The 22,511-nt window shown below is 38.0% G+C and overlaps 1 protein-coding gene across 1 annotated transcript; it reads left to right on the forward strand.

The window, feature by feature from the left end:
- Positions 1 to 3,052: 3,052 nt before the first annotated feature.
- On the forward strand, positions 3,053 to 21,988 carry meis2b (Meis homeobox 2b). Its single transcript, XM_079889440.1, has 14 exons — positions 3,053 to 3,239; positions 4,722 to 5,280; positions 5,416 to 5,645; positions 6,020 to 6,161; positions 6,382 to 6,432; positions 6,895 to 6,945; positions 7,031 to 7,177; positions 8,804 to 8,918; positions 14,872 to 15,011; positions 16,880 to 16,956; positions 18,545 to 18,603; positions 18,699 to 18,788; positions 18,909 to 18,996; positions 20,928 to 21,988. Exons 2-13 carry the CDS (start codon positions 5,263 to 5,265, stop codon positions 18,965 to 18,967), a joined length of 1,179 nt encoding a protein of 392 aa, XP_079745566.1. The 5' UTR covers positions 3,053 to 3,239; positions 4,722 to 5,262; the 3' UTR covers positions 18,968 to 18,996; positions 20,928 to 21,988.
- The last annotated feature ends 523 nt before the right edge of the window (positions 21,989 to 22,511 follow it).

Here is a 22,511-nt window from a genome sequence, read left to right on the forward strand (position 1 = left end):
TTCTACAGATGGAAGGATTAATTTAACATCCCTGGTTCCTTTTTCCCTGATATTTCCACTGCATGAACTACATTTTCATTTTTTTTATCTTTCTTTCTTTCTCTCTGTCTACAGGTTATATACAACTCTTTTTATCGAAAGCTGAAAGTAATGTGTTTTGTTACTTCTGCACTTTTTGTCTGTTTTGTCAGTGACTACGTTATGAAGAAAAGAGAATTTTAATTTTAATTCAGTGGTTGATTTTTTTTTTAAAGCATATTAATTAAACTGAAAAGAAATGTGCATTACTTTAACCCTTAAATGCATGAACATTTTGCCAATCATTATTACATATTCAGGTCTTTAGCGACCCGTATCGAGCACGGATGGATTTCTACCTGTCGGGATAATATAAAACTTTCCTGATATTAGAGTAACAATTACAGAAGAATAAAATACAGTATATTGTGTTACCTTTTGGAGCTTGTAAGGGTTTAGTTTGAGCAGATGTTTAATATCATCATCACTGTCCTCGTCAGAGCTCATTTCCCAGTGCATTCAGCATCTGGCTCATATTCGCAATTTCAAACATATTCTCAAAACTATAATTTTAAACATTTTCAAAATCAATAGTCATCACGTCCACCATCAAGTGACAGTGACACTAATATTTGATTGCGTTCAGTACTTGATCACTGAGTCATTTCAAGTTTTGCTGATGATGCTTCCTATTCTTTTGTTTTCTGCCTGTGGTAACAGTGAAACTTCACTTCATCATTGTGTATTAGACATCGCCACTTTGTGGAATAAAGGTGAATTACACTTATTCAGTCATCAAAGAGTCAATTATTGTGCAGAAAAATATACACACTGTTACACACCTCAGGTCATTAGCGACCTTATACAAACAAAAATTTTACAAAAAAATGAATGGGAAAACAGGTTATTTATATATATATATATATATATATATATATATATATATATATATATATATATATATTATTTTTATATTGTTTTTAATTAATTGATAACGGAATACTTTGAAGGTTGATGTCTAACTTTAAAAAATGAATGAGGATGAGAGTAGTGAATGACGTCCCGGGTCAGTAAAGACCCGAGGTATACTTTAAGAGTTAAAAAATAACTCAAATAATAATGTGTACATTTATAAAGTAATGTGTTACTTTACTCATTACATCAAAAAAAGTAATCTGATTACATAATGCATGTTAGGCTACTTATAATGTGTTATCTCCAACACATTATAGCACATCAGACCAACAGTGTTTACACTTTTCAGCGCTCAAACTACATGATTTACTTATGCATGGGCTCACCATAGATTTAGCTGGGATAGAAGAAACTATTTCAACATCCAAAAAATTACCATTAAATCAAATCACTTTATTGTCACAACACCATGAACACTAAGTGTGCAGGTGGTGAAACTATTTGGTGCAATCCCCATAGCATGGATGACACAAAAGACAGTGCTGATGAACTTTAATAAACACGTTGATGGAGTGTAAAAAGGTGTTCATTTAATCACAGATGTTCTCATTGCTGGATGCTTTATTATACACGCATGTGACCTGAGCTGCATTAAAGTTCTGCATTCTTGGTAAATTCATATTCCTTTAAGATTATTACTGTGTTCTGGGTCACTTGCAGTCATAATGAAAACAATTGGGGTTCAAATTTATGTAGGAAAAAAAAAATGTGAAGAGAATGTTAAAGCATTAGGGAAGGAGAGAAAAAAAATCAAGGTATTACTTTTTTCCCCTTCCCCCTCACTCTTTTTTTTTTTTTTTTTTTTTTTGGAAGGAGGATAAGGCTTCTTTATGAGAGGTTGGAGAGAATCTCTTTTTCGTGAGGTCAGGCTGTCAGCACATGCGCTGTAAGTCATTTGGCTGGAATGCACTCGCTGTACTCCCACAGCACTCCACACATTGCGATGTTTGTACAGGGCTGCTCCTGTACTCTCTTTCAGAAGACACACTGGATGCACACACACTGCAAACTGACAGTGCTCAATAAATTTCCTTCCACATATGCTGGAGTGTGAGATACAGGTCACTACATTGTCATCCCTTCCGGATACCTATTCCGAAGCGTGCATGCCCTGCATATATACATACACATATCAAATATGTACATATTTATAAGCAGCCACAAAGGAGGGAGAGAGTTTGGGCCATCCTCTTCACCCTGTCCTGACAACGCTAATGATGTTCAGGACAGCAGAGGATGGTGTCTGACTCTCTGCCAGGCCTTGGTTGCATGTGTGCTCCTTCCTTTTTTTTTTTGGGGGGGGGGGGGGGGGGGGGGGGGTTTGGTTGTTGTTGGCAGGAAGAATTGTGCAACCTGGTCTTTGAGGATGCACACAGGCTCTGACTATAGTAACTCATTACACTTTAAAGCAGGCTGGATGACAGCATGAATCAGTCAGCATCTTCCATGCATACTGTAAGTGGGGAGCAAAAATACAAAGGAGGAGCGAAGTGAAAGAGAAAGGAGAGAGGAAATGAAGTCTGAGTGCCAAGAAATAATGTGCATCGGAAGAATTTAGCCTCGGGCATGGCGCGCTGAGCTCGTGTCGGTATCATTAGCGTATTTATAATTCAAATGTATGCCTTTAATAATTCACGCGCGCTGCTTTTCAAAAGAGGGGCGCGCGAGATTGTGTACAGACTGATGAAAGGAAGGAAGTTTCCCCATCTCTCCTGAAAAGTAAACAAACGACCTCATCATGCAATGCTCTCTCATCCTTTGCCTTTGGAACATTTAAGTGCATATTTGCAATTATTTGGAAATCTTCAAGTGCTTTTTAAGTACGCGCAATGTTTATTTTGCTTTTTATGTGAGTGATATTTATTTATTATTGTGATCATGTTTTAAATGTTCTTGTGCATCACGCACTTGGGCGTATTTGCGTTTGTGATAGAGAATTCAAATATGAACTCGTTCTCCTCTTGTTGTCTTTGCAAGGTAGGTTTCAAAGACAGATGCACCACTAGGTGGTGATATAAGGTAAAATGATTTTGAAATTGATTGTTGCGCTGGAAAGCACAGCACATGTGAAACTGGAGCCCGTTAAGCGGCAGGTTTGCAGGACTTTCGCTGGATCTGAAGAACTAGAAGGAACGCACCGTGCGGCTCAGGCACACATCCTGACGGGTCAAGCAGAGGTCAATACTTTAGCAATTAGAGTGGATTATCATCATATCAACACGGGCGAAGAGCATTGACCTTTAAAGGTAGTTTAATAACAGTGACAATTTCATACCAAATTTAGGATTTTTGTTAAGTGAAGATAACATATTCAAAGTAAAATATTATAATTAAAATAAATAATTGTTATTATTATAGTTGTATAACAGCCTAGTTATTTTGTTCAATTGTCAGTATATTTGAAATCACTTAAAGTTATATTACAGATGACGCTTAGCATAATGCCGTTAATCTAAAATAACATAACATAATGTAGGCTATGATGTCGCATTGCAGAAGTCCATATGAGAATTTGTATGTTACTCTCGGCGTGTGTTTGTAGAAATGCCGAATCTAAATCTGACGGTATATTTTCAATATAATTCACTGAAGATCCTCGCAGCATCGCTTACACAAGAATTTGAAATGAATGTCTTTAGGCCAGAATTCATTCTTAAAATTATTAAATAAAACGGGGAACAATTAACAGAAATATAACAAATGTAACAAATATAATATAACAAATGCAACAGCAATATAACAAATGAAATAAAAAAAAAATTGGCTAAAATATTAAGAAAAATAATGCTGTTTAGAATTTGGCAAAAAGTAACATTTATTGTTTATCACTGTGTTGCTCGATAGAATTTTATATTTAAATAAAAATAAATATCGTTTCAAAAATACTTTTGCAATTTTCTTGGTATATAGGCTTATTTTAAACTATAAATAAGAACTAGTTTATTATTATTATATTTTTAGAAAAAGAGCATAACAAAATCCAAATGTAAATTGTCGACTGCAACGTAAATTAAATTGTTCTCTACATCAAATTAGTTTGTGTTTTCTTCCCATCCGATCTCGTTTACTGTATGCGTTTAAATATGATTATGATGGAATTGCAGAGAGACAGTGCAGAATTCCCTCAGTGTCGTTTATGCGCAAAAGCGCTTGGAATAAAAGAATGGTGTATAACTGCACGGGTTTTTATAGCTCCACATTTAAAATCTATTTCTAGTTCCACACATTAACCATAGTTTCTTACAAAAAATAATGAAAACAACGTCAACATATAACATTAAACTGAACGCAAAAAAGAACTTCAGACAGTTATTTAACTACCATTGGAGAACAGGAGAGCTTTATCTATTTACTGTACTTACAGAAGGACAGGAATAAAAAAAAGAATAGAAAAAAAAACCTAAACGTAACTTTATAATAAATGTAGCCTAATAACTTCATATATGACGAACACATATTGAACAACGAAGCAGTCCAAATGTACAGTCTGTGGTAAATATATTTTCAAAGGCTCAAATGCTGTGATGCTCAGCAATTTGTCGAAACAAGGTCCATTCCCAGTGCGACTCAGTGCACTGATCTGATTTTAGCACTTTTAAAAATAAAGACACTCCACCCCTAGTAACAAAACGCAGAGGATGGTGGTGCGTCATCCGCCCGCGTATCCAATGTGAACACTCGCTGGCTACTCGTGGTCATTGCGCTCTTCTTTCTCTTGCTTTATGTAGAGGTGTTGAGCTGGTAACACCCACCACGCTTCCCAGGCTCAGTCATCAGGGGTTCAGTCTCTTCAAGAGGAACCTGCTCCAGTCACCAACACAATCCCAGTCGAGGCAAAGCGTGGGTCGCAAAGAGGGACCATGAGATCCGGATAGTTTTTCCTTGCAGTGTTTGCGATGCCAGACACGAACATCCCAGAATTTGGAAAGATTCCTCTGACTTCAGGAAGTCTTTGAAGGGTAAAGTGCATTAGATTGTCAGAAGGTTGAAGTGGAAGCAAATATTTTTAGCCTATACTGTATCGTTTTTTTATTTGTTAAGTTTACATTCATCAAAGTGTATTTAGCAATACGGTCGAATTACTTAAACACCAAAAGCGTCTTAAAAAGGAGCGATCAAAAACTCTTCACAGGACATGCTCTATCATCTCAACGGATTACCAACAGCTCAGTCCTCTTAAACCGGATGCACAAAAGGAATTAAATCACTCAAATTGCTTCCTCGTTGGATAAGATCACAATTTGCACTTAACATCAACAGAAGCGTCATATGCTGATGGCTCAACGGGTACGTTCTCTTACAAATCCACCGCGTAAAACAACTTAGCCTAAGTCGTAAAGTTTGCTTTTAATATTTGCATCAATATTAGGTAAACACATTTGTTATTTGAGTTGCCTATGATACGGTTTCTATCTGATGCAGTACGAAGACCTTGCCCACTATGGCGGCATGGATGGAGTTGGGGTTCCGACGTCGATGTACGGGGACCCGCACGCGCCTCGGCCCCTGCCGCAGGTTCACCATTTGAGTCACGGGCCACCGCCACATGCCAACCAACACTACGGGGCCCACGCACCGCACAGCATCATGCCCAGCAGCATGGGCTCGGCTGTCAACGACGCACTTAAAAGAGACAAGGACCAAATTTATGGGTACTTTATTATATAATTTCTTGCATGGCATATCTGCTAGTTAACACAATCTTTTTAGGCTATACCCGCGTTTGGCAGTGAAATTTATTTCAGTCAGTAAATTACTTTGCACATACGATCTTAAAGTCTGCATATCGACATTTTCAAATAGTGTGCTGCATAATTACATTTTAAATTAAACTGTTTGTTTGTCATTCTAAAAATTATAGAACGCTTTTATACACTATCTGATTTAGGCTACCGAGTGCCATTATGTGGCCGTCAAAGCAATGAAAGTAAAAACTCCAAAGCCGTATTACTGTCATCAGCACGATTGCTCAGTTATTGATATAGTGTTTTGATCTAAGCATGTAAATGTTTATTGAATCTTGAAGGCACCCGTTATTCCCGCTGCTGGCGCTGGTGTTTGAGAAGTGCGAGCTGGCCACATGCACACCGAGAGAGCCCGGAGTCGCTGGAGGAGATGTGTGCTCGTCCGACTCATTTAACGAGGACATCGCTGTGTTTGCCAAACAGGTAACTTTTTGATTGAAAAATACACATCTTTTTAAGGACTTAACGATTTCGGTAGTTCTAACTAAATTACAGTTTTGGGGAAATTGGAAATCATTTGATTTTGTTTTATTTGATATATATATATATATATATATATATATATATATATATATATATATATATATATATATATATATATTGTTTTGTAGTTCTAACAAACTTGTGAAATTTTTGTATACAGATTCGGGCAGAGAAGCCGTTATTTTCTTCTAATCCAGAGCTGGACAATTTGGTAAGTGTAAGATCCCGTTTCGCACAGCTTTTGTTTCAGGTATATTCGCTTCAGAGCGTTAGATGCGAGGATTCTTTGAGGGAAAGAAAGGGAGCTTTAGTGATTTATGAGGCCGCGTGTTATCAGAGGGCGTGGGGGTCTTTGCCCTGGGCTCCCTCAAAGCATCGTCTCTGGAGGAACCTATTTACACTCCTGCTATTGTCATAACATTACAAAGCCAACACTATATCAGACGTGCGAAGTTTTTGATGTGAGTGTGATTTCTCGCACGATTAGAATAACTAGAATATAATCGAATGTAATGTAGAATATACATTTATAGAATATATATATATTTTTTTATTTTATTAGAATAACCTAAGTTTATTATTGTTACTATTCTATTATATTACTATTAATGTTATTTTTTAAAGTTGTTATTTTGGTTTCAATATTTCATGCATTATTTTACTCTTTCCTTAGATGATTCAATCAATACAAGTATTACGATTCCATCTTTTAGAACTCGAAAAGGTATGTCAATTATTATTATTATCTTTTTATTTTTTTCAAAATTGTTATAATATTAGTAAACAAATTTAATACTTTTTTTTTTCAGGTGCACGAGCTTTGCGACAACTTTTGTCATCGGTATATTAGCTGTTTGAAGGGCAAAATGCCCATTGACCTGGTAATTGATGAACGGGATGGGTGCAAGTCCGACTTCGACGACCTCTCAGGATCCTCGACGAATCTCGCAGATCACGTGAGTTTTTAATTGGCTTACTATGACATCATAAAACAGGGCAATTAGACAGCAGAGCTGTTTGTATGTTTACAGTACAGGCTATTAGTTTCCAACAAAGGAAAGACTGAAAGTGCCATTTATTGTGTATCGTGTAAACTGGTGAAGAGAGTTAAAATTCTGTTTTCTGATTATAATTTTTTTATCAGAAAAAAACATTTGTAGTGCCTCAGCCATGCATTTCCCATATCTTTTTTTTCTTCCTCCTTTATTCATCTCCACAATGCATTTTAGTCATAAACACAGAGAGAGTAAGAGAGGTAATTACAGTTATATATGCTAATTTATTTAAACAACATTATCTAAATCCATTTCTCTTTGCTCTAATATGAATCATTAAGACATTGCCCCAGGATATATCTTATTTTCGAAGAGGTATGATGATGATGATGATGATGAAGATCATGTTGATGAATCCCGTCATGTTGGGTGCAGGTGTTGTTGAGGGTCAGGGTTTTCCCCCCACTGTCCACCCCTCCGTTAGCCCTAATGATCAACGTTACATTTGCACGTGAATGTGCTATTGTCTTTGAACTGATTGGATTGTTATTGTCAAGCAGGAGGGGAGTCTTTTTTCACTCAGAGACCAACAGTGTGTTCTTTACAGTTGTGCTTCCTATTATCAACGCACCACCCCCTGTCACAGGAACAAAACCACAGAATAGAACGGGACATTCTGCCTCGCTCTGTTCCTTGTCAAAATGGGAAGGAGAGGTTATAGTCATATTAAACACAGAGAAAAAACACGACGTTATAGCCTGTTATAGTTTTGTCTTTTATCACATGCTTCTATTTCCCATCGTGTAAAACGGTTGATGACTTTTCCCATCCACACGACTCCTGTAAATAGATCCGTGGATGGTGAGGTCTAACCGTCATACCTTCACTTGGGCAGCTGAAATTCATTTGACGAATATGTACCTTTGCACGGTTGACGATAACTGTAATCTTTTATTGATGCTCCTATAATGTCTTATCGATTTACAAGTGTGCAGCGTGACACAAAACAATTTGAATTACGTGATGAAAGGAGACAGTGGCCTTCTGAAACGTTATTAACGGCACACACACACACACACACACACATAAACACACAAACCCACAGACTGCTTTTGTACGTCCTAATGAGAAAACAGTGAAGGGTCTTATTCACACAGCTTTATTGTTGTAGGAGCTTATTCTGGCCTTTTCTTAGAGCTCTTTAGCTGATCACCATCAGGCAAACAGCTGACGCTAAGGGCCTGAAGAGGAACGGCTGCTGTTTGCCTTCATGTTGAGCCCGTATAAGTGCTTTATACCCTGTTTTGGATAAAAAGGGGACGCCGTTGGTTTTCTTCTGAGCTTTTACGGTCAGACATCAGGAGAAGCAGTTACTCCATTCGTGGCTCCATAGGACTTGCATTTGTGTTTGTTTTGGATCATGTGTTTCAGTTATATTTAATTTGGTCGGACTAACTTTTCAGCACAGACATGGTAACTAGGCGCTTAAAAATCGCTGTTTAAAAAAATAGCATGTATATGTTGCTAGTGTTTGTAATGTGGCCTTCTTTTTTCATCCTTCGATATCTGGATGTTCCTGAACCTCAGAATCCAGCGTCCTGGAGAGACATGGACGACGCTCACTCTACTCCCTCAGTCGGCACCCCAGGACCCTCCAGCGGGGGACATGCCTCTCAGAGCGGAGACAACAGCAGTGAACTAGGTAGGAAAAACTGTCAGTTTTACTATTACGTCATAATGTGCTTTGTTGAAAAGACTCGTCTTAATTCATATTCCAAGCTTCGAGTAGTATTTTCACTGAGGTTGGATTTTAATTTGTTTTTACATCATACACTCAAAAAAATGCAACCTAAAAGTGGTAACATCTAACAGTCAAAAAATAGTATTAAACATTGCTGAATCACCGTAATTTATACCAACAAAACTCAATTTTAATTGGTTGAAATAGCTCTTTTAGTAGGTTACCACTTTTTCCAGTGTATATTGTACTTTGATTACAACATCTATGGTACTGTGTGGAATTGAAATTCATAATTTGTTAATGCGCGTGGCTGTAAACGGCATTTACTAATCAAAGTCATGTGTCATTGTTCGTGTCATCATTGCGATGGTTCACTGAGCTGGTTTTACGATTTAACTGTGGACACAGTAGGTGCTTAATGTTCTTGAAAGGTTAAGGGTCTAATTTAATTTACCAAATCTTCCATTTGCATGTCACTCTTTTTTTCTTAATTTATATTGCGATCTGCCACTTCATATTTATAGTTCCTTTTATTATATTTTATTTTATTTATTTTTTGTGTGTGTAATTGCTTCAGTGAAAATAGCCTTCAGGGTTTCTCACCTCCTTTTAACCATCAGACATCAATGGCCTGACCATTATGCAGAACAATAGCAGGATGTTATACAAGACAAGAGAAACCAGAATCAAAAGCCAAGTAGCCAGATTGTTATTCTCTGACAATTCGGCCTTAGTGTGACAATATAATTTTTTTTTAAATGTTTGGCATAGCAGCAATGCCAGTAGTCTTTCTGCAGTGCAACTCTGTATAAAAGAGAGAAAAGCATTGGGTGGCGGCATTTTTCCCCTCACAGAGCTTTTTTTTAAACAACAGTGGGGGGACATCCAAGACCCACGGCCTTTTGACCCCAAAGAGCATGCATTGAAGAAGGGGAAGAGGAATGACCCCTGCCGGCCTGAAGGACAGAGCACTTCAAATACTAGTCACAATGGAGGGGTGATATCTGGGGTGATCAGAGGCTGAGGTTGGGTTAGAATCAGGGACATCTACCTGCTGCTCCTCCAGGAGCCACTTTGGATCAGTGTTCCTCCCTTTATCATTCAAGAGATCGGTAAAGCAAACACCTTTTTCCATTACAAGTGAATGGGGGGTCTTACGTCAGTCACCCAACTCCAGTCCAAAGGATTACTGGGCCTCTTCAAAGCACCTGTCTCTTGTAGGGGGTTCCCTTTGTTTGTTGCACATCAGTAGAAGTTGCTCCTGTTGGGGTAACCTTCAAGTAAGGTCCGAAGAAGTGCTCCTCGGTCCACAGTCCGAACGGTTTTTAAGAACCGCTGACTCACCTCAGTGAGTTCGGGATGGTAGTGAGGGGGTTTTCCACAGCTATCCTAAACATGTGCCTTGTTGGTGGGAATGCAGAGCCTAGGAATGTCCATCACAAAGGCCGAAAGGGAACAAAGGGAAGCTGCAGGACATTCCAGGCCAGTTGTTACCTCTAAGGTTGCTGAAAGACACAGGCTGAGACAGGATGTTTACATCTATATCTGAACCCTCAATGGAGGTGAAATCCCAGCATGAAGTGTAGTGGACCAACAACAAGTGTCAAGAGCCGATGCCTCTGCGTTTTTGTAGTTGTCAATACCACCCAACTGTGGTCCAATCCCATGTTCCTCCAGATCATATCATGGCCACGGGGGACAAGAGGATAAGAGCATCTAATCAATATGCTTTAAGCGAAACGATTAGCGAGAACAAAATCATCTGCGTCCGTCCAGTAATTATCCAGTCTGTTGCGTCCAGTAGTCAGAATTATGGCCCCTTCGGAGAAGTATAGTTCGTGATAGATTGAGGTCATGGCGAGCTCATTAAGCAAGCAAACTGGATTTATTCTGTGATGCGTGCGGGGTGGCAGTCATCAGACCCGGCTAGTTTGCGCCGGGCACCCTTTGTCTTCAGGACATTCATCTATCTCCAGTTCATCTAATTATCACCATCAGAACAACGCAGAGCGTTTTTAGCTTTTGGACCTTGTCATCTCTTGGACGCTGAAGGTACCGTGATGTGACACGGCCGCCGTGAGGGTAGGCTTGAAGGATGTGGGAAAACCGGTTAAAAAAATTCTACTTAGACTTGACGTGTTTTATATGCATATGCTCATCATATCTAGCTTCAGAAGTTTTGCTTTATATGTACAAGTGAAAGTGGGGGGGGGGCTGTAGATTGAAGCTAGAAGCCTCTTCTCCATGTCTTAGGGTGCTGTTTTTCTCTAAACAGCCCGAGGGCTTACTCCAGCCTTCCTCCAGGCTGCTCCGGCCCCCCTCTGCGCTGCGCGTGCAGACTCCGGGGCTGGGGAGTGAGGTAGGGCTCAGGGAGCTGCAGCCTTTAAAGAGAGTGCAGTCGCACAGGCTGCATGGGCCAAGTTGCCAGGGAACAGTCAGAAGCGATTAGCGTCGGGTTGGATCAGCCCTCCGGCCTTCGTTTTCTGGAACAGGAGGAGAGAGGCTCGAGGAGAAGAGGGGGGGGGGGGGGAGTGTTTGAGGCTTCCTTAGATGTAAGGATCTCACCCAGCTCTCTTTATCTGTTGGTTTCCCCTTTTCTTTTCTTTTCTTTATATCGTATTCTATTTTTACATATTATTCCCTAAAATATACTTTTTATACTTTCAGAATCTGTTACTTTTCTTTTTCTTTCTTTTCTTTTTTCTTTTTCTTTATTCTTCTTTTCAATCTTTCTAGCACCTGAACATGTTTTGTTACACTGAAAATGTCACTTTTTCAGTATTTATTTTTTATCTTATTCTATTTTTACTTTTAGCCTTTTTCTTCCTTAAAGTCATCTGTTTTTTGATACTTTCAGAATAATTTACTTTTTTATTCATTATCAGTTTGTTTCTAGCACCATTTTGATATTTGATTTTCAGAAACATTTAAAAATCTCACCTAATTTTTCAGTGCTGTGAAAAGTATAAATTTGTATCGCATCTAACAAAAGTTTGTGTTTATATAATATGTGTGTGTGTGTGTGTGTGTGTGTGTGTGTGTGTATGTATATATATATATATATATATATATATATACATGTATTATATAAACACGTTAGATTTGACAGCACACATTTTTTATGTTCTTTTTACTACATTTAATTTTAGATTATTTCATTTCACCATTTTAATTTTCTTTCATATATTACATTGTTCATTCCAACACCTTTTTGATATTTGATTTTCATAGACACTGAAAACTGCATCTATTTTCTTTCTTTTTAATGTCCCATTTTAAAGTTCACATTTTTTCTTCTCTTTCCAATAAAAAAACAAACTAAGTCTCTCTTACCTTTTAGATATTTGACACATTTATAAAATATAAATATAAAATATAACTTTTATTTAATCTTTTTGATATTTGGTTTTCATGGACACACACACACACACACACACACACACACACACAAACAAACAAAAATCCTCATGTTTTCTTTTCAATTTTTTCCCCTCTTTTCTCACTTTTTTTATTTTCTTTCATACCCTATATTACTGTTACTGAACATATTACTGTACTTTCTAATACTTTTTCTTCATATTCACATTGAAACCCTTAACTCTCTGTGCCGGTTAAGACTGTGGTCAACATGCAAACTCCTGAAAGCATAATGAGAAGGAACAGCAGTCTGTGTTGTGTAGACAGACAGTGTGAGACCACTGCCCTGCCCTTGACTTGAATTTTGATTACAGCATCAGTCAGCCTGAAGTCCATCCACCACCCCCCTTCTTATATTCAAATGTCATTATTCATTATCTGAAATATTAATGGATGAATATGGCGCATACAGTCGCCTTTGATTGATGCATCCACAAAAACAAGGAGACACAGCAGGGCCAATCTTAAGAAAAGTAGGGTTCCTGTCCCGCCTCCGGGGAGGAGTCCCTCAGATACATTATTCACACACCCTCCGGGCAGGCTTTCAAGGCATCTCTACCCTCAGGGCAAGAAAAATAAGCATGACTGTTAAAAGTAAATCATCTTGCCTGATGCACAGTTAATGGAAGAGGGAAAGAGGGATGGAAAGAAAGAGAGAAAGGAGGGTGGGGAGGAGGACAAGACGGAAACCTTAGTTTAAAAGCGGCCTCCTGCCTGGCTCTGATCTTAAACTAGATTGGATGGTAATGGAATGAAAGCAAGCTTGATGTTATCAGAGAGCTCACAGTTCAAAAAGCATTGTTTTCTTGAGCATCAATTGAGCTTACAATATATGCCTCATTCACGTCATTCTGGAATAAGAATTACTGTAATTACCAGCTTCCGACTGGTAAAAAAAAAAGCATATCATCAAACTGTATCATCAAACTGTATTATCAAATGTATCATCAAACTCTCAATTACAAGTTGGAAACTTGTAGGATTTTTATGAATGCTCCAAATTCTCTCATTTGACGTCATGTAAAACAAATAAAAAATAGCAGCCATCTCAATAGTTAAAAGTAGCTGAGTTATCATTTCAGCACATATTTCTCTTTGATTTGCCATCATTATAGCCAGTTTTCAAAAGCTCTTTGTTCTGAAACATTTTGCAAGAGTAAATAGGTGAGGTATTTTATATAAATATATATTTTAATTAATGAAACATTATTTATGCAATTAAATGTTTAATATTTACTAGTTGTGAATATTTATAAATATATATTACGCAGCTTTGCGGAATTTGATTGGTCAATTGCACGATCCAGTGGTATTTTATTCCCTGATAACAACTGGTAAAAACTGATAACACAGGCTCATCCGGGTAACCGAAGTCTTGCTTGGAAAGTTTTTTCTTTGTGTAAGTTTTATGCTTGGTGAGCTAATAAAATATTAAAACTCAAATCAATATTTTGTGTACAATTATTTAATTATGTCATCTGGGTATCTCAGACTTGCTGTCTTGTTTCATACAAACGCAGCTGCTACCATTTTGCAACGATTGTATTGTACACTGTAATGGATTATAATATACAAACAGGTTCGATTTTAAAACAGTTTCATGTCAAATCAATATCTCTTATCCCCATAATTATTTATGTGGCGAAATGGCATGTAATAAGTGGCATGACTGTACCGTATGCCTTAAATGTCCGTCTAGTTTGAACTTCTCCACGGAAGCTTTGCGTTTAAAGACCTAATAAAATATTTCAACTCAAGCCAATATTTTGTGTCTAATTATTTACTTATGTGGCATGAAGCCATATAACAAGCGGGATAATGTACATCCCTATACACACACATTCACAGAAATGTAGTTCAAGGTGCTAAGAACGCTGTGGTCAAAGTTCACTTCCCAGAGAATGCATGAACTTCAATAGCTGAAGTGTGTGTACGTAAATTATCGGTTTAGCATCGTATGTACTTTCCCTGCACGGTAAACCAATTACCAACATAAATTCTGAAGTCGAATACGGTTTTCTCAACGGGCGTTGCTTTATTTATGTTTTTCCCGAGTTTTTCGCCTTTATTTTGAGCGCTAATGCAGATCAGATATTCTCTTTGCAGTGCCAAGTCTCCATTCCACATTCAAGCATGGAGCCTGGACATTCATTACCCCTTGTCAAAGACAGAACTCACATTGAATTAATAGCACTGGGGTTGGTGCAGAGCTTTCCTCGAGATCCCTGACATTGAGACAGCGAGAGGGAGCGGGAGAAATCTCGCTCTGTTGATTAGCGTTCCCTCTCACTGCATGGATACTTCTGCTCGCCGCGGTCCTTGTGTTACTGTTGCTAATCAAAACAAGCCCCCCTGCGTGACTCTTTCACATCGCGTTTGTGAGTGGCACTGGTGATCGGTCTGAATAAACAACTGAAGGTGATGTTTTATCTCATTAAAATGACTTTCTTCTTTTGCTTTTTCTCTCTCGCCCTGCTTTCACGCTGTTGTTTATCAGGAGATGGCTTGGATAACAGCTTGGCATCTCCGGGAACTGGGGACGAGGACGACCAGGACAAGAAACGGCAGAAGAAGAGAGGGATCTTTCCTAAAGTGGCGACCAACATCATGCGGGCGTGGCTCTTCCAGCATCTTACGGTAACACTCGCTCAGATCTCCTTGTCGGAAATCGGAAGTCTGCGTAAAAATGGGCCAGATTGTTTGACGTGTCTCTTGGCGAATTAGTTTAATCCCACTGTTTTCAGCTCAGCGGCCTGCATCCAAACTGCATTAAAACTAGCAGGGTGTGTTATTATCTGTCTCTCGGCCCTCCCATCCATTTTGCTTGTCAAAACCGAGGGTCGTATTCGCCTTGGGGTGAGTACGTTCCAGCAAAACTTGCTGGTTTAGGGCTGATTTGTGGCATTCTTAACCCTCTTGAATCACTGCACATTTTCACTGGTCCACCTCCTTAAATTCCCACAATTCTCCTGCGTCTTCCTGTTTTCCATTCTCTTTCAGAATTCCTGCACTTTCTAAGAGCTACACAGGTCTCGTACACATAGTAATCCTTTCCCTTTTACCCACCTTTAGAGTTTAGAGATAAAAAGGAGAGCCTAATTGAATTATCCTCTCTCTGTTCCCAGCTCCTTTTCAGAGCAATTTGTGAAGCAAAAGTGTTTCCCATTGCAGGATGTGTCCTCTGACAAAAAAAAGTGTTAGAGGGGACTTTGGCCTCTGAATGGCCTCCATTGCAACACCCAGGCGATCATGCATTCATTTGGGGTCGGGGCTGAATGAAAGCTGCTGGATTACGTTTTGTCGGGTTCTACTTTGAGCCAGTGTGCGGCGTTTGAGGTGGGGGGGCTCTTACATATGGTCTAAGCCTCCATCTTTTGTGACCTATTCAGAGGTCCACGATAAAGACCCCCTGTGCTGACAATCTTAAAGAAAGGTGGAACATTAAGATTCAGTGGAACATTACAGTTATAACTGTTAGTTTCACTGGAACGAGATAGAGAGATCTCCTTTGGCATGCAAATTGGGACGAGGAGGCGGCTTCTTAGTAGACATAAGTGCAATTCATGCAAATATGAGCGATTCTATGAAAGCGAGCTTGTCGGCTAGCTTCGTCATTTGAACAAGTAGGTTCCTCACTGAACTTTAGCGAACAATCCCTGCGCAACCTGCCGAGAGCTTTTTGATAAGAGTTTAAAGATGGATCCCAGAGCCCAGCTTGCATTCGGCCGTCACTGGCTTGTGTAGAAAGGGGGCAGGGCTTACAGTCATTCATCACCACAATGACAGCTAGCAAGCCAGGAGGTGAGCAGGGAAATCTCCGTCAGTGTGTGAGAGAGAGAGAGCGAGACATGGAACAGGACTCATCCCTCACCGGTGACCACGGGAGGTGAGGCCATGACAGTGCCAAAATTGGTGCACACCCACGACCCAGGACTGTCTATACATTCACCCCTGCCTGCCATCTGCTGCCCTCCCTCTGCACTCACAGCGAGAGCAAGAAGATCAGGGGCCAGGGGCCACCGCGGGGCCACCAAGGGCCAAGCCCTATTCAACCCTAAACAAAACTCTCCATTGTCTCTCTTTCACACCCACTCGATCATTTGTCAAGTAATGTCAAATAATGTCAAACAAAACCACGAGCGCTCAGCCAATAAGACGCAGGGAAATTCTCCAACTCAGGGCTGCATATGGGAAGTCTATCATACATAATGATGTAATTTCCTGAAAGAGTCATATGGGATCCACGTTTTTTGCCCGGAGTCTCACATTTGGTGCTTGAAGTCATTAGTCATTTAAACAGATTGGTTTTTAAGAAAACGTAAGGCCATTTTGATTTGCTTTATTAATGGAGACTGCAAGGAGAAATACACAACTCTAAAAAATGAAGACATTTACATGTTCCATTCATTATTGCTTTATGGATCATCGGACAGCAATGTTATTAACTGCAGAGGTTTCTTACACATTAATCAAATTTTTCTTGTTTTGTTTTTTTTGTCTTGCAGCACCCCTACCCATCTGAAGAGCAGAAGAAGCAGCTAGCACAGGACACAGGCCTCACCATCTTACAAGTGAATAACTGGTGAGTAACCTTTGACCTTTGACTTTTGACTTGCCAGATTGACCTCTCAGCACTTAGAAGTCAGGGTTGGGGATCTCTGTAACATTTCCATTTCAAGTCCGGTGATCCTGATTTCTCACACTATTATTAGACGGTGTTCAAAGACCCTATGAGACAATTAAAAGTAAGAATAGGAGCGATGATGAGGTTTGCCAAGGTCTCCGAGGGGCTTTTAGAAAAGTTGTCAAATGTTATGTTAGGATTCCGGAATGCTGTTCGGTCACCAGAGTTCCCCTGAATGTTTTTTTTTTTTTCAGGAACCATCTTGCTTATAATAGATGTTATTGGATTACACAAATGTGATACTCATTCTCAGTTTGAGAATGTGAAAAGGAAGTGTATGTATGATATTAGTATGTAATGATAGATTGCCAATAGGCACCAAAAAAAAAAAAAAAAAAAAATTATATATTATTAAGTTTTAAACTTAGTTAAATAAAGTTTTTTTTCATTACATATTTGTTTTTTAGTCTGTATGCATTTAAACTGTATAACTTTGATACTTCAATTTATTTATTTTAATTTACCACATATGCTCTCATCATATAAATAAAATAAAAATATTTATTATTAAAATACTAAAATTAAAATATTTTAATTTTTTATGTATTTGAACCATATAATGTAGATAAATCAATTCTACTTGATTTCAATTAGATTCTACTTTAATTTACCATACATACTTTAATAAAATGTAAAAAAAAAAGCTGTTTTTTTTATTTAATAGTCATAAAGCAGACAAGTTTTTGTATAATAAAAAGCCGATGAATATTAAGTATTATCATTCCTTTATATATATATATATATATATAAAATTGACATTAAAATACCATACACTAACATGTGTTTACCACGACCAAATAAGGTGTTCACAAACATTTGGCTAAGACTCATTGTCTGTGAGTAATTCCTTCCCCCATTGTATGTCAGGGGCATTTCCTACCTCTCTGTTACGGGCTGCTGAAGCATATTAGTGTCTGAAAAGCAGTTAGGCTAATCATACCCTCAGGCTTCCAGGCCAATGCTATATCAATTGAATATTTATTGAGCAATGACCCCTTTACTTGATTCACTAATATATTGCAGCAAGAAGCGCAATTAAAGCAAGTCTTAAAAACAGAGATTAACTTTAGAGTGCTGAGGAAAGGAAAAACCGACCACAAATCAAATAAATCTATTTGTTTTTATTGTCCTCAACTATAAAATTCACCATTAAATGGAATGTTTCTCAAAACGTAATTTGTAAAAGGTGTTAAAATATCTTTATTAAGAAAACCTCAGCTTGTTTACATTATAAATTAGAGAGTTTCTTTGGTCTGGCGCTTAAACAGTGCATTAGGTTTTTTTTTTTTTTTTTTTTTTGTGGACTCCTGACAGGTCCATTAACCCAAAGGCCCAGGAGAAATCGCACTGCATTAAGGAATATTTTGCAGTAAATCATAGCAAAGAGCTCACAGTAGTAAAAGTCCTGAGTGTTTAAATAAGAGTAAAATATACTGTGTGTGGTTAGTAATATAAATAGATTTAGTAAATGTCTTCTCTTTGACAGGTTTATCAATGCTCGAAGAAGAATCGTGCAGCCCATGATTGATCAGTCTAACAGAGCAGGTAAAGTGCAGGTTTATTTTCTACAATCTTTACTATCACCATATAAGCAGTGTGTGCATACATCACATATATGTACTGTGTCTTTGTGTGTTTAGTAAGTCAAGGATCCGCTTACAGCCCCGATGGTCAGCCAATGGGTGGCTTTGTGTTAGACGGCCAACAACACATGGGTCTTCGGCCTGGCGGTAAGAAGCGCTTTGATAATAATTGAGCATAACTCACGTTTAGTGCTGTTATAAAAAAATCGTCCTGCACATTTGCATGTGTTTTTATTGTTTTCTTAATTTCGTTTCTCTGTCTCACAGGTCCCATGGGAGGTATGGGTATGAACATGGGTATGGATGGACAGTGGCACTACATGTAAACACCTCCCCTGCTTCCCAAATCATAAACGTAAGGAAACGCTTTGGTACTTAGAACATCCCCTCTCTTTCTCCTTTCACTCGGCGTGCGAAATCTGATTATGGTGGCAATTCTCTCTCCAACGACGACGACGACGTCCCCCCCCCCCTCACGCGCACGCACTCGCGCACCTTCCTTCCCCGGCTCCATCTTCGCTGCCTGTCTCTGACAGTCCACAAATCAAGACGTATCGCTCGCCGCGGGCGGCCTGGCATGGAGAATTTTATTTAATACCCACACTGTGCTGCCCAATGAGCCCCTCCATAATGACACTTACCTTGATTAATAGAGCTCTTTATATGTAAATAGGCACCGCATCCAGTTCTGCAATCGTGCCAACACAGCCCTTTCCTCTCAAATAACAACCTCATCCTCCGCTAATGAAGGGAGAGGAGAGGGGAGGCGAGCGGAGGTTAACACCCCCCACCGAAACCACAGACACATAGAGATATCACGAGCTCCGGCTCGCAGGAGCCAGATACACGCAGACTAAATAATTTCCAGACTATTTAATCCTACCTTTTTTTGATTGAATTATCATCGAGTCGTTACTGTAATTGCGTCATTTAGAGGAATGTTTCCCCGTCCTTAATTCGCTCTGGTTAAACACCATATGCTGGCGGATCGTTGGGATCATTATGAAGATCTGTTTTCCTGCATAAAGCGGATAGAGACACGTTTATGATCGTAGAGGCAGGTGTATGTTTATTTAAAAGAATTTTCAGAGTTGGGTGCAAGTTAAGTTTAATTGAGAGCATTTGTGGTGTAATGTTAATTACCACAAAAAAATATTTTGATTTCTTTAAAAAAAAATAAAAAAAAAATAGAAGAAGAAGAAAGAATTTAATTTAAGTGATTATGCCCTGAAATCTGAAGTTTATAATTTTATAGAAACACTTATATTCATTTGTTCTGTTATAGCTTGTGTATTATTTGAGGTGTAAAGCTGATTAAATACACTGTGAAAAATGATATGATCAATAAGTCAACATATGTTTTTTTCCATTACTTTAACTCATCAAAGTAATTTAACCAGTTTCAATTTATTTTTTTAAGTCAATTTAACTAGGAAGGATATAAAAAAAAATGAGTTGGTAACACTTTGCAATGTTCTCATTTGTTAACATTAGTATTGTATTGAAAAATACAAATTGTTACAGTATTTATTAATGTTAGTTAATACAAATCCATACACTGTTTTTAAGTACAATCAACTTGGATGTTTGTCATTTCAACTTAAATTACATTAAACTGACTTGAATCTTGTATAACATAAAAAGTTGAAAATTGCTTAACTTGTTTCGATGAGTTAAAGCAACGTAAAAACATATCCTTTTTTACAGTGCAGCTGTTCATTGTTTGTTCATGTTAGTTCACTCATTAACTAATGTTAACAAATACAACATTAAATTTGAATAATTAAAATAAAAATTAACATTAACTAAAATTAGTAAAAGCTGTATCATTGTTCATTCTTATTTCATGTTAACTAATGAAACCTTATTGTATGTTATTGTGTTGAAATGACTTGTACAGCCAGTTCGATTATAACATTTGTTTTTAATTTGAATTAGGGGGAAATGTTTTACAGTGAGTCGTTTCCGTGGTCATTTGGGGGTTTTAGACGTTGCATTGTAAAATTGGATATAACTTTACTTACTTTTTTCACACTAAATTCATGTTAGCTTGCATATTGTTTGCATTTTGTGGCTACTGAATCGTATAATGAAAACGTATTTTGAAGTTTATGCTTTCACTTCCATTATATGAGATCCAGATTTTGCTTATTTTTTAGACTAAACATTTTTTTCTGGTAATCAACATGTGCCCAGAATATTTCTGCAATGTATTTTTTTTTGTTTCACAGTGTGGATGTGGGTGAATAAATCTCTCAATATTGTTTTTCCCCCTCTATGTTCTAGGTTTTGATGGTGGCCTCAGGAATAGTCCCAGTGCTGGCCAGAGGCATGAGGAGTCACGTCATCACATTCGTCCTCACCTGATCCTCTTTTCACGAGAACCTCCCAAATCTCCCACAGACCCTCTCATCATCTGGCCATCAGATCTCCAGCCAAAGGACCTTCCAAAGGAGCACCACCTTAACAAAAACAGACTTGAAGCATTTGTGCCAAAAGAGAGACTTCTGAAAAGACACTTGGGAGATCTTTTCTTTTTAAATTATTTATTTATTCTTGTTATACCGTCAAGAAGCACGGGGACCACACCATTTTGTGCACTTTTGCTCAACCGTAGAGTGGCCGCCCCAGACGTGAATATCCCATACCTCCTCACGCACAAGTGCACACGTTCATATTAAATGTGGAATATAGTAAAAGATGCTAAAAGCCCTCAAGAACTGAAATGTGAGTGTATGATGAGTTTTTGTTTGTTTTTTTCTTTTGGGAAATGTTCAATGTTTGGGTTTGTGTCATTGACAATAGATTTAGACCTTTGCTTCCTCAAAGTTTGAGGGAAATGAAATCACTCGAAGGGATCACACATCTGACACAAATTCCAGTATCTGAAACCACAAAGTCTTCCCCACATGAAGTGTTTTGGAAAGCATCACTGAGGAAATGAGTTGTGCGTTTATTTGTTGAATTGGTGAGCAACAGTGCTCTGGTAAGGCTAAGTATGCCTGGAGGAGTTTTTAAACCACTAGAGATGTTCCATTGTACATAATTATGTAAATGTTATTTGTAAAACACATCAATGTGAAATAGGCATTCAGTCGAGATCCTTTAAAATTGGACATGGAACATTGTTGTACATTTTGGGTCCGTTCTCGCTCTTGCTTTTCTCTATGGAAAAAGTCGATTATATGTTTGTTGATGTACTGCTAAATTTGATCGATCCTGTTGCTCTGTCCATTTTTTTTCTTTTTCTTTTTTTTCTTTTAGGAGTCTTTTAAAGCAGTACAGTATTTCTACACAGTCAAAAGTCGAATTCTTGTAATAAATGCTTCATTTTCAAAATGTTACCTAAATCTCTTGCTTTGAATGTTGTCGTGTTATTTCATGCTTTGAATCGATATTGACGCGACTTGATGTTAAAATTAATTTAGGCTATAAATAGGCCTACTTATAGACATACCTATGTTTATTTATTTTTTATTTATTTTTTTATTTTATTTTTTTATAAAATGCAACTGAGCTGCAATTTATATAAGTAATCATTGAAAGAAAGAAAAAAAAAGAAAGACGCAAACGAAACTGGCCGGTAACTATTTTTCAGTGTCCTTGTTACACGTTACTATACATGCAGTAACTTAACAACTATAAATGATGCATAATTGCATGCAACAAGACCTAATCCTAACCCTTTAGTAAGTGTGTAGTTAATTATTATTACTCAGTAGGCTACTTAAATGTATAATTTCACTGTAACACGGACACCTTGAAATTTTTTAACGTGCAGATATCAAACAACTATAAACAGAGATGACTACAAACTAATACAAAAATAAATAAAACTGCATTAACAATGTCTACTGAAAAGGGCATCAG

Source organism: Squalius cephalus (genome assembly GCF_949319135.1).
Source record: "Squalius cephalus genome assembly, chromosome: 12".
NCBI classification, from domain to species: domain Eukaryota; kingdom Metazoa; phylum Chordata; class Actinopteri; order Cypriniformes; family Leuciscidae; genus Squalius; species Squalius cephalus.